At 39.1% G+C, this 18,890-nt stretch overlaps 1 protein-coding gene across 1 annotated transcript in view; it reads right to left on the minus strand.

Moving 5' to 3' along the window:
* Window positions 1-18,890, minus strand: part of INTS1 (integrator complex subunit 1) — a 206,492-nt gene that overhangs the window by 25,253 nt on the left and 162,349 nt on the right. The window contains exons 42-43 of the mRNA XM_089682295.1: window positions 3,793-3,985; window positions 2,460-2,587 (exon numbers count right to left, since the gene is read on the minus strand). Coding sequence (XP_089538421.1) covers window positions 2,460-2,587; window positions 3,793-3,985 — 321 coding nt within the window. The remainder of the gene's footprint in view (window positions 1-2,459; window positions 2,588-3,792; window positions 3,986-18,890) is intronic.

Genomic DNA, 18,890 nt, shown 5'->3' on the forward strand with positions numbered 1-18,890 from the left:
CATGGCGCCTCCTGCATGGAGTTTGCATGTTCTCCCTGCGCTTGTGTGGGTTTCCTCCGGGTGCTCCGGTTTCCTCCCACACTCCAAAGACATGCTGGTAGGTTAATTGGCTCCTGTCTAACTTGGCCCTAGTATGTGTATGTATGAATGTGAGTTAGGGACCTTAGATTGTACACCCCTTGAGGGTTAGGGACTGATGTGAATGTTCAATATATATGTAAAGCGCTGTGTAAACTGACAGCGCTATATAAGTACCTGAAATAAATTGTGTGTGCAGGTGTGTATTTTATTTTGTGCAATGACTACAAACTCTGGGAAAATAAAAATTTCCTCAGTGATTAACAATACTGGTGGAGCACACAGAGTCTGAAACTCCATAGTGTGGGCACTAGGGTGGACTTATCCACCAGCCCGTGCTTTTACTCTTTCAGATTTCTAGACTTTAGTTCCTCTTCTGCATTGTGCGTCATGAGGAAGACTGGATAAGAGGACAGTAGAAAGCCTATGACTTTTCACAAAATGTAATGAATGACAACTATATTTGTCTTTTATTTCAAATGCTGACCATCAACAGAAATTCTACACCTATTCATTATTGAGAAATGTTGTCAAATCAAAATGCTGTTTCCAGCACGTTTGTTCCTAAAGCTGTGTTTGATTGGCGGACAGGTGCCTTCATAGTTTGAGGTATAGCACCACCTGGCAGAGCCAATGGCATAACATCAATGATCTTCTTTCCTGTCTACAAGGGTGGTAGTTGGCCCACTGTAAGGGGGGCATGCTTTCCAATGACCACCAATTTAAAGTGCATTTATACCACTGATCCCTAATTAATTCATTTTATCAGGGTTCCCCTGAGAATTGAAATTTATTTTATAGTTCAAAGCCTGGTATACACAATGGAAAACAATATTCAATCATCTGCAAAAAATATCAAATTACTAGACTGCTAAAAAAATGTAATTGAATGTTAACTTCATCTGTAAAATTGTCCTTATCATTATCATGATTTTTTTTTTAATTTTTGGACATTTTCATTTACATAGCAAAAAAAATTAAAATCCCAGCGGTGAATAAATACCACCAAAATAAAGTTTTATCTGTCTCAAAAAAATGGTAAAAAATTCATATGGGTGCAGTGTTGCATGACCGCGCAATTGTCATTCAAAGTGTGATAGCGCTGAAAGCTGAAAATTGCCCTGGTCAGGAAGGGGGTTAAAGTGTCCGGACTGGAAGTGGTTAAGTACTGCACATCTTTGGCAAAATGTGTGGTTTCAGTTTTGGATGGAGAGGGAAATGATTAAACCCGTCAGGTTATTATTGGGAGATTCACCTTTCTATTTGTCTTAAAAATCATTGTCAGTGGGACAAAAAGTAACAGGAAATCCACAATGTTATGACTGTTGCTAATACAGGAGGTGTGGGAAGATCTTCCAATACATAATTCTATTCTTGCAAACTGTCTAAAAGGTGATTTCCTTAACTTTGGAGAGATTTCATTTTACATCTTGTGGTGTTTGTGGAACAGTAAGTGAGGGGAAATCACCTAAACAGCACACCGACACCACTAAAAAAAGAGGATAGGAGCTTAGAAATTCTTGAGATTATAGACATTTGTTTTCTTTTAGCCTCAAAAATTAAATTTTTAAAAAATTAAATTTTTTATTAAAAAAAAAAAAACAACATCTAACTGCAAGGAGCAGCCATCTTTAACAAGCAAAAATCTAAATACACGTGTTAAAATACAGGAGTTGCTCTACCACCCAAGGGATTTGTATTGCTGCCCATCTGGTTCTGATATTTACACAATTTCTCTGCTGCAGTTAAGTAACATTTATGGGTTCTCTTTCCACAACCCTGCCTGTGACTGGACAGTCAAAGGAGAAGCAGCACACGGATGAGCTCATCTCTCTGTCACTCTGCACCCTATTCCTGTCAGCATGCTATCTATACTGCAGGACAATTGACTGAGTCTTTCTACTGCTTTTCTCTGCCCCTGGGTTAGCTTTGCTTTACACGGACTGCAAAACTAAGTTAAATTCAGATAGTTACACTGCTTGAACTAAAAATTAATTTATGGATTTACTAAGAAATACAAAACTGCATCAATTTTATACATCATTTCTTTAAATCTACCTCGAGTTCAGCTTTATAGAATCCTTCAACACAATTGAAAGTCTATAATGAAAGCAGTAGCAAGTGACATTGTACCCAATGAATCCACAGGTCTTTGTCACAAAGCATACTGTTTGAATGCTATTATTTCTATATCAATGGGTCTCTTTTATAATTAAAAAGAAAAAAAAAACAACAACATTAAACCACAATGATATAGCACACTGCAGTTGTCAGGGAACCAGCGACATTTCTGCTGCAAGCTTTGACACAAATGGCTTACAGTAAAAGTAATTACATATGTAATCAGGGTACTATAGATGTTTAGTATTTAAATCACTTACTGTAGGGGATCAGAGTGCTTCTGTAGGAAGGACACAGCTGCCTGAGCGTCACATGTGATGTACTTGTGGATGAACTGCACAAACTTACTGATGAAGGCAGCCAGCTGCCTGGAATACTTTCTGAAATTCTAAACATAAGCAGAACAGCAGTTAAGAAGTTAAAAACACATTTCATTTAACTCTTTGCAAAACAGCATGTTGTGACACCCTGAAATGTATTGCTTTGTTTAAAATATGCAGCATGATGCATTTTTATGCAACACACAGCAATGTACTTGTCTGGTGTACTCAAGGCATCTAGGGAACAATTGTTCTTACAGCGTCCTTGCACTGAGCCACGGCTGATCAACACAGGTCGGTGTACCTGGGTTGAATGAAGACTTAGCCCCGGTTCACACTGTCACATTGCATGTGATTTGAACCGCATTCCTGTGAAAATCACGTCATTCTGTGCAGTGCAATTTGAGCCCATCATTTTGTATGGCTCAATTCGCACCGCACCTGCACGAAAAAGATGCAGGCACCATTTTATTTTTGGCTGCACTGGAATGGGATCGTATGGGTGTTCATACTCATGTAAACCAATTCAGTCAAACTGACAGCATTCTGCAACCTGCTTTTGGAGCGTCGTTAACTTTTAATTGACACCCACAGTGGATCACATGAACACAGTGAGATTGATATGTGGTGCGGAAAACGCAGTGATTCCAGTGCATTTCCAGCATCGCATCAGTTTGAATCAAGGCCTGTTTCCTGTCACTTTAAATAGTTTGTTTGGACCAACAAGCTGACCAAACAAAAAAAAAGCAAAAACTGAAAGATCGCTGTACTAAGCAATGTTGGCACAGCAATGTCTCCCACTGTGCTTTTGTGTTCTGATAGGGGGACTCCAACTCCCCTCCCCCCAACTGGAACACACTGAGCAGCTCTTGCAGTCATTGGCTCCAAGTACTGATCAGATGCTGGTTTTCCAGCATGTCCCTTCGACAGACGTCCTCAGAAGTGTGCATCCAGGATCATCAAAGGCTCTACTATGGGAGCACAGTTTGGATATATCTATAGTACATGATTGTAAATCATGTTATGGCAGACTGTCTTCTCTGATACCCCTCCAGTAATGGCAGGTCAATACTAGGCAGTGTACACAAAACAAAAGCAGTCTGTTATGCCAAAAAAACGCTACAAAAAAAAAGTCCTCTAAATCCTCCACTAACAAATTACAAATCTTGCTTCCTTTTACTCACCGTTTACAGTACTGTGTGCTACTAAAAGAAACATGCCCTTTAACAGAATTATTCAAACTAGTCTCTGAGCAGGGGGCACATTTTCTTACCTGTAAAAGTTTGATGAAGGAAAGAAGGCAGTCCCAGAGGGCTTCTTGATGCTCACTATGGAACACCTGGGGCTGCAGGAGCTCCAAAATACCCAAAACATGTGTGAAGAACGTAAGATGATTCTGTTGACGAAATTCATGGAAATTCAAGTGCACACGACCATGGAGCAAAGCTGCGATCATCGGCAAGTGCCTGGAACAGAAAGTTTAAATCAGTTTATAGAACTTCCCCCCCACAGTTAGAACAATCAGAAATAAGCAACCCGCTTCAATATGGAGAAGGATTTAATATACATTGGGCTGATTTCATAAAGCTTTGATTAGGATAAGAATCTCTTATTTTAGTTACATGATTGTGATTTGACAATAACCTGGATCCTTATCATTGTATGTTAGCTTAGATCTAGGTTCACATGTGCATAGATGGACCATATTATGCGCATTTTACATGCTTAGATTTGGGCAGATCATTTATTCATGGGCTGCCCAAGAGCACAGAAAACACACCAAAAAAGTGCATATAAAATATGACGTGTTGTTGTGTTGCACTAAAACACGTGTGTTAGCATTACCAAGATGCACTGGGGTTCCATTAGCAATGTATGGCACCACAGCGTACGTACCATAAAAACACACTTTTCTGTGTCCTGCTTAAATGCACACAATTTCATGCATGTTCTCACGTGGACAGATGTGAATGGGCACTAATTAAGATGTTATTCTTTATGATCACAACTAAAAACAATTTTTGGAACACAAGAAACATGTAGCAGCATCTTGTAGCAATCAATCAGCCATGATTGGAGCACTGTCTAATCCAGTGTTTCTCAACCCTTTTTCAGTCAAGGCACCCTTTAAAATGATGGACAGTCCTGAGGCACCCTTTAAAATGATAGAGAGTGTTGAGGCACCTAATTCTAAAATGGGAAAACAGTAACATCCACACATGTAGGGCACCCAACATTAGAGGTGATTTATTTTTCCAAAGCAAATACACTTCTGCACACTGGTACTGACTAGTATTCCAATGTTTCTCTTCTCCCTCAGTTTTTCTCCATCACTGAGCTAATGTGACCCCAGCACTGACTGAGAGGGGGGAGGGTTCAAACTAGGATGCTGTGCAGGCAGCTCACAACGTTCTTATCAACTGATGATGTTATTGGCTGTCTAGAAGGTTGTAATGATGCACAATGAAAACCTGTGGATTTGTGTAACTAAGGCTGGCCATACATTATACAATTATCTGGAGATTTTTGGTTTAGATTTACCAAAAACCATATAATAGGACAAACCTAAACAACACTTTCAGTTGTATCCAATTAGGCGGGCCCTTGCACTACACAGTTGAAGGTAAATCTAAAGGAAATTGGGCAGAAAATTGGAAGATAATTGTATAATGTATGGCCAGCCTTAAAGTCAGGATTGTTCCACCCGCTGGCTTGTATACAAGTTTTGGGCAATTTTTAGACATTTTGCCAAGGCACCCCTGAAGAAACCTCAAGGCACCCTGGTTGAGAACGGCTGGTCTAATCATGTGGGATTGATATCGCAACTACTTACTACTTGTGTAGCTCACTCTATCACAAGCCATTTGTTCCATCTGTTTTCTAGCGATTAAACACTTTCAATTTTGGTATCACAACACAGCTCTAGCCTTATGCAGGCCATACACCAAATACCTGCATCCAATCAGATACATACACTGTTCAGGTGCTCTGACTGTTGCTAGAATGCAACATCCAGCAGGGGAGATTCCTCCACCTGCGCTCTTCAGCATAGACTGGGGAATTATATAATTTCCTAATGTGTATGGCAAGCTTTACTGTATTCTGTACAGCTATTTTCAACCAATTAGAGTGGAAATTAAGCCTGAAGAAGCTGGGGAGAAGTTCCTGGTGCCAGTCAGGGACCCCTCACAGACACTCACAATTATACAGTGATTTTAGTCCTGCTCTAAGATCTAGAACCATTTTTTTAATTAAGCTGTTGGCCTATCAATAATTTAATTATTATATAAAATTTTACACATTGTGACAGTGTGGCGATCTGTCACCCAGGATTCTCAACAAGGCAGGTTGAGGGGCTCCAGGGTAAGTGTTTGATACGGAGGAAAGTGGCTTTTCACTTTCCTCCTTTGTTTGTTAGGTCTGTTTTGGGATATGGAGCCTGGAGATTTCAAAGAGATCTGGGAGGGATGAAATCTCCAATCCTGGGACCAGGTTTTGGGAATGGCCAGGAGACTGATTGCACAGGTGTGTGCAGACCTTTTCATAGAGTCAGGACCAGGGTTCTGGGCTCCACCCTGGAAGACAGGAGTCAGGAGGGCTCCACCAAGGAGAGGTGGAAGCCAATAGCAGCAAGGGGCTGCTAGAGACTAGCTGTGTGCAAGAGGCATAATTCTTGAAGAAGTCTTCAGGAGACAGACATCAAGCTAAGTATAAGCCAGGAGGCTGAATCGTTGTTTTGTTTGATGGTGGATACCCCTGCGTGGGAAGCTTTATGTTATGGGACATTTGTTTAAATAAAATTGGGCAAAAAGGCCCTTAAAGAAGCGAGTCGCTGTGTGCTTTAAATGAAAAGCTATACCACTTTTAAGCGAGTTCCCACAACGTGCATAACTTATTGACACACAAGGTTTTCATTTTCGAGTGTGGTCTTCTTGGAGCTACAGTATTTACATTTAAGTAGAGCTCCCTTTTCGATTGAAAGGCTTTAACTCAAACATTACACACAAAAAATCCATTACAAATAACAAATATGAAGGCTGGTTTTGCACTTGTGTTTCTACTTTCGTTAGCAACAATTATGTGTTTTATGCCCTGCCATTGTTATGAATTGGCCTTTTTTTTTTTTTTTTTGATCACTTAAAATGTTATTGATTTCAAGAAAGAAGTGATACAGAGTAATAAAAGCATTTAGAAAAGCTGTAAATACATTTCTGAACACATGGCATACAGGTAACAAAATAATAGGTATGTATACAGGATGTAGATCAGTAAGGATTGCTGTGCATCCTGACCCGCGTATCAACCAATAAACTACAGAAGATACGATAAATCAATTCAAGCAGTATATTGTCATAATGTGATCATAGATGGGGATAATCAGATGGACTTCACCATAGATATTTCAGTGACAGAATTGGCCATATTATTTATATTGGCACATTAAGGCATCAGAAAGCAGACAACACGTCGCAGAAATGTGAACTAGGGCCATAAGCATTGGAACACCCAGCAGGTTTTTATTGCTGTGTGTGTCTCCCTTAAGGGGAGACCCTCTTTATTTGTCCTGTTTACGGTTATTACCAAAAGTGAAAGTAAAAGAAAATCCCCAATTCTGGGTTGTCACCAGAACATGATTAGTGGGGAAAACTTTCAATGGGGACACTGTTTCTGGTAACAACCAGGAATTGCCTCACTTGAGAGGGATTTCTTCTTGCTTCCTGTTTTGGATATGGGACAGGAAGCAAAGAGAATGCCCGATGGGAAATTTAGGTTAAAAACCAAAAGAAAAGCAGGAAAATAAAAGTTTTGCCTATAGTTCTACTGTAATATATTTTCCTTGTCACTAAAAACTGTCAGATTAGACCAGTGTTTCTCAACTTTTTTCAGTCAAGGCACCCTTTAAAATTATGGACAGTCTTGAGGCACCCTTTAAAATTATGGACGGTCTTGAGGCACTCCATTCCAAAATGGGGTACCTCAAGACTGTCCAGAATTTGAAAAGGGCACCCCATTCTAAAATGTGAAAAAGTATTCTGATAGTTTTATATAACACAGCAACATCCACATACTTAGGACACACAACATTTGAAGTGATTTATTCTTCTAAGGCAAATACACTTTTGCACACTGGTACTGACTAGTATTCCAGTGTTTCTCTTCTCCCTCCATTTTTCTCAATCACTGAGCTGATGTGACCCCAGCATTGATGGAGAGGGGCAGGGGAGGGTCAACCTAGGATGCTGTGCAGGAAGCGGACATCCTCCTTATCAAATGATGGTCATTGGTTGTCAGAACGCCGATGGCCAGAAGGTCGTAATGGTGCACAATGAAAACCTGTGGTTTTGTGTAACTAAAAGGCAGGCTTGTTCCACCCATTGGCTTGTATACAAGTTTTGAGCAATTTGTAGACATTTTGCCAGGGCACCCCTGAAGAAACCTCAAGACACCCTGGTTTAGAATGGCTGGATTAGACAACCTACACTCTGCAGTGCTGAACTCAGCATAAGGAGTGCTAACTGCTACTCAGGAAAGGGTTACTATTATGCTCACTTTTAGGTCTCATTCACACAGATGTACCAACCTGTACACCAGTACAAAGGGTTGTCTTCACCCACATGGGATCCACAGGTGTTCTTTGTAGACATGTGCAGGCAGCCTGATCAAAGCAATGACAGGTAGTCAGTCGCACGAATTTCAAACTTACCCCGGAGCGCACATCTATGCGGAGCTGATGCAGATGTGTACTCCGGGATTCACTTGGAAATCCATGCAGGTCCATGAAACCGGTCATTTATTTAAACTGGCTATCCGCACACATATGAATCCCTTGAGGGTGAAAGAGAACCTTCACACTGCTGTACAGATAGGTACACCCATGTGAATGATGACTTAAACATAAACCGAAGCCCTTGCAAATAGCTTTTGATTGAATTATAAATGTAGCTGTGCAAGAATTTTTTTTATTGTTGTGTTTAATAAATGCCTGTTGATCCTGCTAGTTTCTGCTCTTTCTGGGGCCTTCCTAAACAATTAGCCGCCCGGCCTATAGCCGTTTGGCGGCCGCAAAAATGCTCTAGCTTTCCGGGTGTACGCCATTTGGCGTCCTCCTGCACATGCGCAGTTAGCGCGGTTGCAGAGCCGTGTAGCGGCGCGATCTGAGTACCGGCCCCTGTTACCGGTACCATGTGACCTGCTGTGACCAATCACAGCAGGTCACATGACAGTTGTATACAATGGATGGCTTCATTCATGCCATCCATTGTATACTAGTGTCTAGCTGTGAATGGTCACAGCAGGTCACATGCACATGTCATGTGATGTGATTAGCTGTGGCCAAATAACAGCTAAGCACAACAAAAAAAAAAAAACCTGAATGAATCGATTTCATTCAGGTAAATGCTTGCTTATAGCAAAGTAATTCTTTGCTATAAGCAAATTGTGTAAAAAAAAAAATACTGATCACTTCCCCAAAGTAGTACACTGTTACTATGGTAACATTGTACTACTTTGGTCATAGTAAAATATGAAAAAAAATCTTAAAAAAAAAAAAAAAAATGTAATAAAAAATAAAAAAAATATATATATATTTGTTTTTCATACTGTCACCAGTCAGTGTCCCTGATCACAGCCATGCCAGTTATATGATGATGCTGTACTGCACTGGTGACAATATGTATGTAAAAAAAAAAAAAATAGTGAAAATTATTTTTTAAATTTTTTAATTTTCCGAAAAATTATGACAAAAAAAAATACAACTTCAAAAAACTCGCCATGCCTCTTATGAAGTACGTCGGACTGTCTACTCTGCAAAAAGGGGTCATTTGGGGGATATCTGTACTGTTCTGACATTCTTGGACCTCAAGATATTAGATTGGCTGTCAGTACTTCAGGATTGATCAATATTCAGATCTATACCATAGTTTGTGAACTCTATAACTTTCCTACAAACTAAATAATACATCCTAATTTGGGTTATTTTCACCAAAGACATGTAGCAGAATACATCTCGGCCTAAATTTATGAAGAACAATTATTTATTTGTAAACTTTTATAACAGAAACAAAGAAAAACGTGTTTTGTTTCAAAATGTTTGGTCTTTTTTTTGTTAATTTAGCAAAAAATAGAAACCCCAGCGGTGATTAAATACCACCAAAAGAAAGCTCTAGTTGTGTGAAGAAAATGCTACAATTTTAATTTGGGTACAATGTTGTATGACCGCGCAATTGTCATTCAAAGTGTGAGAGCGCTGAAACATGAAAAATGTCCTGGGCAGGAAGGTGTAAAATTGCCCGGTATTGAATTGGTTAACAGGGTGACCACCAGCATCAAATGCTGCAAGAATATTGCCAACCTTCCACATTAATGAAAGGCAGCTGTGCTTACATCCAAACTGTTGCATTAATTCCTCCTACCAGTTGATTGATAGCCGCCCCCCCCCCCCCCCCCGATGTAAATGCACACGTCATGATCCCAAGTTCTATAAATGTCCCCCATGGATTTATATTTTCTTAGTGGTGTATTTTTTACTTGCTTTCATTTTGAGTACACCACCATTGTACTTTAATTTATAAAAAATCCCCTCCCCCCCCCCACAGCTAATTTACACAGGTATTTAAACATTACCTTAAGGGCCAGTTCACACTACATGCGTTTCAGTTGCTTTTTTTCTGCATCCAGAAATTCACAGAAAGTAGGTGATGTGGTTGTCAATGTCATATTTCACATCAGTGCTTGCAGTTCCAGTGTGTTCCAGTTGCAGAAAAAATTAGAACAGGTTGCATTTTGTCTGCACAGAACTGCACTGGAACGCGATAAAACGCATAAAAAATGCACTGGAACACCCATGTCCATATTTTAATTAAAGAAAAAGAGGGGAAAAATGAACTGGAATGCATAAAAAAACGCACTGCGACATGGAAAAAACGCATTAAAAATGTACCAGAATGCGCCAAAAACACGCATGCAAAAACACATCTGGAATGCGTCTGGACTGCGTTTCTATAGTGTGAACCAGCCATAAGGGCCATTTCACACTACATGCATTTCAGTTCCATTTTCTGCATCCAAAATGCACAGAAAGTAGATTATATGGTTGTCAATGTCATAGTTCACATCAGTGCTTGCAGTTCCAGTGCGTTGCAGAAAAAAAAAAAAGTAGAACATGCTGCATTTTTTCTGCACAGAACTGCACTGGAATGTGGTACAATGTATCAAAATGCACAAAAAAAAACCCAAAACGCACTGAAACACACATGTCCCTATATAAATTGAAGAAAAAGAGGGGGAAAATGAACTGGAATGCATAAAAAAAACGCACTGGAACACAAAAAAATGCATAAAAACGCACTGGAATGTGCCAAAAACGCATCTGGACTGTGTTTCTAAAGTGTGACCCGGCCCTAAGGACTAGAACACCTTTTTTCTGCATCAAAAATGCATGCACAATGTTTTCCATGTATTCCAATGGCCCTAGTTTACACCAGTGCAGACAGTTCAAAGTACAGAAAAAAAAAAGAACTTGCTGCATTTTTTCTGCACAGAACTGTATTAGAACGTGGTAAAATGTATCAAAATCACACCGCAATGCACCAAAACGCACTGGAACGCACATGCCCCTATATGAATTGAAGAAAAAGGGAAAAATGAACTGGAATGCATAAAAAAAACGCACTGGAACACAAAAACAATGCATTAAAACGCATCAAAAATGCATCAAAACCGCACTGGAATGTGCCAAAAACGCATCTGGAATGTGTTTCTATAGTGTGAACTGGCCCTAAGGACTAGAACACTTTTTTTCTGCATCAAAAATGCATGCACAGTGTTTTCCATGTATTCCAATGGTCCTAGTTTACACCAGTGCAGACAGTTCCAAGTGCAGAAAAAGAAAAAAGTAGAACATGCTGCATTTTTTCTGCACAGAACTGTATTAGAACGTGGTAAAATGTATCAAAATCACACCGCAATGCACCAAAACGCACTGGAACGCACATGCCCCTATATGAATTGAAGAAAAAGGGAAAAATGAACTGGAATGCATAAAAAAAACGCACTGGAACACAAAAACAATGCATTAAAACGCATCAAAAATGCATCAAAACCGCACTGGAATGTGCCAAAAACGCATCTGGAATGTGTTTCTATAGTGTGAACTGGCCCTAAGGACTAGAACACTTTTTTTCTGCATCAAAAATGCATGCACAGTGTTTTCCATGTATTCCAATGGTCCTAGTTTACACCAGTGCAGACAGTTCCAAGTGCAGAAAAAGAAAAAAGTAGAACATGCTGCATTTTTTCTGCACAGAACTGTATTAGAACGTGGTAAAATGTATCAAAATCACACCGGAATGCACCAAAACGCACTGGAACGCACATGCCCCTATATAAATTGAAGAAAAAGGGAAAAATGAACTGGAATGCATAAAAAAACGCACTGGAACACATAAAAAATGCATAAAAACGCGTCAAAAATGCATAAAAACCGCACTGGAATGCACATGTCCCTATATAAATTGAAGAAAAAGGGAAAAATGAAGTGGAAAGCATAAAAAAACGCACTGGAACACGTAAAAAATGCATAAAAACGCACTGGAATGTGCCAAAAACGCACTGGAATGTGTTTCTAAAGTGTGAACCGGCCCTAAGGACTAGAACACTTTTTTTCTGCATCAAAAATGCATGCACAGTGTTTTCCATGTATTCCAATGGCCCTAGTTTACACCAGTGCAGACAGTTCCAAGTGCAGAAAAAAAAAGTAGAACATGCTGCATTTTTTCTGCACAAAACTGTATTAGAACGTGGTAAAATGTATCAAAAACACACCGGAACGCACCAAAACGCACTGAAACGCACATGTCCCTATATAATGAACTGGAATGCATAAAAAAACACACTGGAACACATAAAAAATGCATAAAAACACATCAAAAATGCATAAAAACGCACTGGAATGTGTTTCTAAAGTGTGACCCGGCCCTAAGGACTAGAACACCTTTTTTCTGCATCAAAAATGCATGCACAGTGTTTTCCATGTATTCCAACGGCCCTAGTTTACACCAGTGCAGACAGTTCCAAGTGCAGAAAAAGAAAAAAGTAGAACATGCTGCATTTTTTCTGCACAGAACTGTATTAGAACGTGGTAAAATGTATCAAAAACACACTGGAACGCACCAAAACGCACTGGAACACACATACCCCTATATAAATTGAAGAAAAAGAGGGGAAAATGAACTGGAATGCATAAAAAAACGCACTGGAACACATAAAAATGCATCAAAAACGCACTGGAATGTGCCAAAAACGCATCTGGAATGTGTTTCTAAAGTGTGAACCGGCCCTAAGGACTAGAACACTTTTTTTCTGCATCAAAAATGCATGCACAGTGTTTTCCATGTATTCCAATGGCCCTAGTTTACACCAGTGCAGACAGTTCCAAGTGCAGAAAAAGAAAAAAGTAGAACATGCTGCATTTTTTCTGCACAAAACTGTATTAGAACGTGGTAAAATGTATCAAAAACACACCGGAACGCACCAAAACGCACTGGAACGCACATGTCCCTATATAATGAACTGGAATGCATAAAAAAACACACTGGAACACATAAAAAATGCATAAAAACACATCAAAAATGCATAAAAACGCACTGGAATGTGTTTCTAAAGTGTGACCCGGCCCTAAGGACTAGAACACTTTTTTTCTGCATCAAAAATGCATGCACAGTGTTTTCCATGTATTCCAATGGCCCTAGTTTACACCAGTGCAGACAGTTCCAAGTGCAGAAAAAAAAAAGAAGAACATGCTGCATTTTTTCTGCACAGAACTGTATTAAAACGTGGTAAAATGTATCAAAAACACACCGGAACACACCAAAACGCACTGGAACGCACATGTCCCTATATAAATTGAAGAAAAAGAGGGGAAAAATGAACTGGAATGCATAAAAAAAAGCACTGGAACACATAAAAAATGCATAAAAACGCATCAAAATTGCATCAAAACTGCACTGGAATGTGCCAAAAACGCACTGGAACGCACATGTCCCTATATAAATTGAAGAAAAAGGGAAAAATGAAGTGGAATGCATAAAAAAATGCACTGGAACACATAAGAACGCATCAAAAATGCATCAAAACCGCACTGGAATGCACATGTCCCTATATAAATTGAAGAAAAAGGGAAAAACGAAGTGGAATGCATAAAAAAAATGCACTGGAACACATAAAAAATGCATAAAAATGCGTCAAAATTGCATCAAAACCGCACTGGAATGTGCCAAAAACGCATCTGGAATGTGTTTCTAAAGTGTGAACTGGCCCTAAGGACTAGAACACCTTTTTTCTGCATCAAAAATGCATGCACAGTGTTTTCCATGTATTCCAATGGTCCTAGTTTACACCAGTGCAGACAGTTCCAAGTGCAGAAAAAAAAAGTAGAACATGCTGCATTTTTTCTGCACAAAACTGTATTAGAACGTGGTAAAATGTATCAAAAACACACCGGAACGCACATGTCCCTATATAATGAACTGGAAAGCATAAAAAAAACACACTGGAACACATAAAAAATGCATAAAAACACATCAAAAATGCATAAAAACGCACTGGAATGTGCCAAAAAGCATCTGGAATGTGTTTCTAAAGTGTGACCCGGCCCTAAGGACTAGAACACCTTTTTTCTGCATCAAAAATGCATGCACAGTGTTTTCCATGTATTCCAACGGCCCTAGTTTACACCAGTGCAGACAGTTCCAAGTGCAGAAAAAGAAAAAAGTAGAACATGCTGCATTTTTTCTGCACAGAACTGTATTAGAACGTGGTAAAATGTATCAAAAACACACTGGAACGCACCAAAACGCACTGGAACACACATACCCCTATATAAATTGAAGAAAAAGAGGGGAAAATGAACTGGAATGCATAAAAAAACGCACTGGAACACATAAAAATGCATCAAAAACGCACTGGAATGTGCCAAAAACGCATCTGGAATGTGTTTCTAAAGTGTGAACCGGCCCTAAGGACTAGAACACTTTTTTTCTGCATCAAAAATGCATGCACAGTGTTTTCCATGTATTCCAATGGCCCTAGTTTACACCAGTGCAGACAGTTCCAAGTGCAGAAAAAGAAAAAAGTAGAACATGCTGCATTTTTTCTGCACAAAACTGTATTAGAACGTGGTAAAATGTATCAAAAACACACCGGAACGCACCAAAACGCACTGGAACGCACATGTCCCTATATAATGAACTGGAATGCATAAAAAAACACACTGGAACACATAAAAAATGCATAAAAACACATCAAAAATGCATAAAAACGCACTGGAATGTGTTTCTAAAGTGTGACCCGGCCCTAAGGACTAGAACACTTTTTTTCTGCATCAAAAATGCATGCACAGTGTTTTCCATGTATTCCAATGGCCCTAGTTTACACCAGTGCAGACAGTTCCAAGTGCAGAAAAAAAAAAGAAGAACATGCTGCATCTGTTTTTCTGCACAGAACTGTATTAGAACGTGGTAAAATGTATCAAAAACACACCGGAACACACCAAAACGCACTGGAACGCACATGTCCCTATATAAATTGAAGAAAAAGGAAAAAATGAAGTGGAATGCATAAAAAAATGCACTGGAACACATAAAAATGCATAAAAACGCATCAAAAATGCATAAAAACGCACTGGAATGTGCCAAAAACGCATCTGGAATGTGTTTCTAAAGTGTGAACCGGCCCTAAGGACTAGAACACTTTTTTTCTGCGTCAAAAATGCATGCACAGTGTTTTCCATGTATTCCAATGGCCCTAGTTTACACCAGTGCAGACAGTTCCAAGTGCAAAAAAAGAAAAAAGTAGAACATGCTGCATTTTTTTCTGCACAGAACTGTATTAGAACGTGGTAAAATGTATCAAAAATACACTGGAACGCACCAAAACGCACTGGAACACACATGCTTCTATATAAATAGAAGAAAAAGAGGGGAAAATTAACTGGAATGTTTAAAAAAACACACTGGAACACATAAAAAATGCATAAAAACGCATCAAAAATGCATCAAAAACGCACTAGAATGTGCCAAAAACGCATCTGGAATGTGTTTCTAAAGTGTGACCCGGCCCTAAGGACTAGAACACCTTTTTTCTGCATCAAAAATGCATGCACAGTGTTTTCTATGTATTCCAACGGCCCTAGTTTACACCAGTGCAGACAGTTCCAAGTGCAGAAAAAGAAAAAAGTAGAACATGCTGCATTTTTTCTGCACAGAACTGTATTAGAACGTGGTAAAATGTATCAAAAACACACTGGAACGCACCAAAACGCACTGGAACACACATACCCCTATATAAATTGAAGAAAAAGAGGGGAAAATGAACTGGAATGCATAAAAAAACGCACTGGAACACATAAAAATGCATCAAAAACGCACTGGAATGTGCCAAAAACGCATCTGGAATGTGTTTCTAAAGTGTGAACCGGCCCTAAGGACTAGAACACTTTTTTTCTGCATCAAAAATGCATGCACAGTGTTTTCCATGTATTCCAATGGCCCTAGTTTACACCAGTGCAGACAGTTCCAAGTGCAGAAAAAGAAAAAAGTAGAACATGCTGCATTTTTTCTGCACAAAACTGTATTAGAACGTGGTAAAATGTATCAAAAACACACCGGAACGCACCAAAACGCACTGGAACGCACATGTCCCTATATAATGAACTGGAAAGCATAAAAAAAACACACTGGAACACATAAAAAATGCATAAAAACACATCAAAAATGCATAAAAACGCACTGGAATGTGCCAAAAACGCATCTGGAATGTGTTTCTAAAGTGTGAACCGGCCCTAAGGACTAGAACACTTTTTTTCTGCGTCAAAAATGCATGCATAGTGTTTTCCATGTATTCCAATGGCCCTAGTTTACACCAGTGCAGACAGTTCCAAGTGCAAAAAAAAAAAGTAGAGCATGCTGCATTTTTTTCTGCACAGAACTGTATTAGAACGTGGTAAAATGTATCAAAAATACACCGGAACGCACCAAAACGCACTGGAACGCACATGTCCCTATATAAATTGAAGAAAAAGAGGGAAAAATGAACTGGAATGCATAAAAAACGCACTGGAACGCATAAAAACGCGTCAAAAATGCATCAAAACCGCACTGGAATGTGCCAAAAACGCACTGGACTGCATCTGGACTGCGTTTCTATAGTGTGAACTGGCCCTAAGGATTAGAACACTTTTTTTTCTGCATCAAAAATGCATGCACAGTGTTTTCTATGTATTCCAACGGCCCTAGTTTACACCAGTGCAGACAGTTCCAAGTGCAGAAAAAGAAAAAAGTAGAACATGCTGCATTTTTTCTGCACAGAACTGTATTAGAACGTGGTAAAATGTATCAAAAACACACCGGAACGCACCAAAACGCACTGGAACGCACATGTCCCTATATAAATTGAAGAAAAAGGGAAAAACGAAGTGGAATTCATAAAAAAATGCACTGGAACACATAAAAAATGCATAAAAATGCGTCAAAATTGCATCAAAACCGCACTGGAATGTGCCAAAAACGCATCTGGAATGTGTTTCTAAAGTGTGAACTGGCCCTAAGGATTAGAACACTTTGTTTCTGCATCAAAAATGCATGCACAGTGTTTTCCATGTATTCCAATGGCCCTAGTTTACACCAGTGCAGACAGTTCCAAGTGCAAAAAAAAAAAGTAGAACATGCTGCATTTTTTTCTGCACAGAACTGTATTAGAACGTGGTAAAATGTATCAAAAATACACCGGAACGCACCAAAACGCACTGGAACGCACATGCTTCTATATAAATAGAAGAAAAAGAGGGGAAAATTAACTGGAATGTTTAAAAAAACACACTGGAACACATAAAAAATGCATAAAAACGCATCAAAAATGCATCAAAAACGCACTAGAATGTGCCAAAAACGCATCTGGAATGTGTTTCTAAAGTGTGACCCGGCCCTAAGGACTAGAACACCTTTTTTCTGCATCAAAAATGCATGCACAGTGTTTTCCATGTATTCCAATGGCCCTAGTTTACACCAGTGCAGACAGTTCCAAGTGCAGAAAAAGAAAAAAGTAGAACATGCTGCATTTTTTCTGCACAGAACTGTATTAAAACGTGGTAAAATGTATCAAAAACACACCGGAACGCACCAAAACGCACTGGAACACACATACCCCTATATAAATTGAAGAAAAAGAGGGGAAAATGAACTGGAATTGTTTAAAAAAACGCACTGGAACACATAAAAATGCATAAAAACGCACTGGAATGTGCCAAAAACGCATCTGGAATGTGTTTCTAAAGTGTGACCCGGCCCTAAGGACTAGAACACCTTTTTTCTGCATCAAAAATGCATGCACAGTGTTTTCCATGTATTCCAACGGCCCTAGTTTACACCAGTGCAGACAGTTCCAAGTGCAGAAAAAAAAAAAAGTAGAACATGCTGCATTTGTTTTTCTGCACAGAACTGTATTAGAACGTGGTAAAATGTATCAAAAACACACTGGAACGCACCAAAACGCACTGGAACTCACATGTCCCTATATAAATTGAAGAAAAAGGAAAAAATGAAGTGGAATGCATAAAAAAATGCACTGGAACACATAAAAATGCATAAAAACGCATCAAAAATGCATCAAAACCACACTGGAACGCACATGTCCCTATATAAATTGAAGAAAAAGGGAAAAACGAAGTGGAATGCATAAAAAAATGCACTGGAACACATAAAAAATGCATAAAAACACATCAAAAATGCATAAAAACGCACTGGAATGTGCCAAAAACGCATCTGGAATGTGTTTCTAAAGTGTGAACCGGCCCTAAGGACTAGAACACTTTTTTTCTGCGTCAAAAATGCATGCATAGTGTTTTCCATGTATTCCAATGGCCCTAGTTTACACCAGTGCAGACAGTTCCAAGTGCAAAAAAAAAAAGTAGAGCATGCTGCATTTTTTTCTGCACAGAACTGTATTAGAACGTGGTAAAATGTATCAAAAATACACCGGAACGCACCAAAACGCACTGGAACGCACATGCTTCTATATAAATAGAAGAAAAAGAGGGGAAAATTAACTGGAATGTTTAAAAAAACACACTGGAACACATAAAAAATGCATAAAAACGCATCAAAAATGCATCAAAAATGCACTAGAATGTGCCAAAAACGCATCTGGAATGTGTTTCTAAAGTGTGACCCGGCCCTAAGGACTAGAACACCTTTTTTCTGCATCAAAAATGCATGCACAGTGTTTTCCATGTATTCCAATGGCCCTAGTTTACACCAGTGCAGACAGTTCCAAGTGCAGAAAAAGAAAAAAGTAGAACATGCTGCATTTTTTCTGCAC

This window comes from Staurois parvus, unplaced genomic scaffold, assembly GCF_062004578.1.
Source record: "Staurois parvus isolate SC_StPar_1 unplaced genomic scaffold, SC_StPar_1.0 ptg000018l, whole genome shotgun sequence".
Lineage (NCBI taxonomy): Eukaryota > Metazoa > Chordata > Amphibia > Anura > Ranidae > Staurois > Staurois parvus.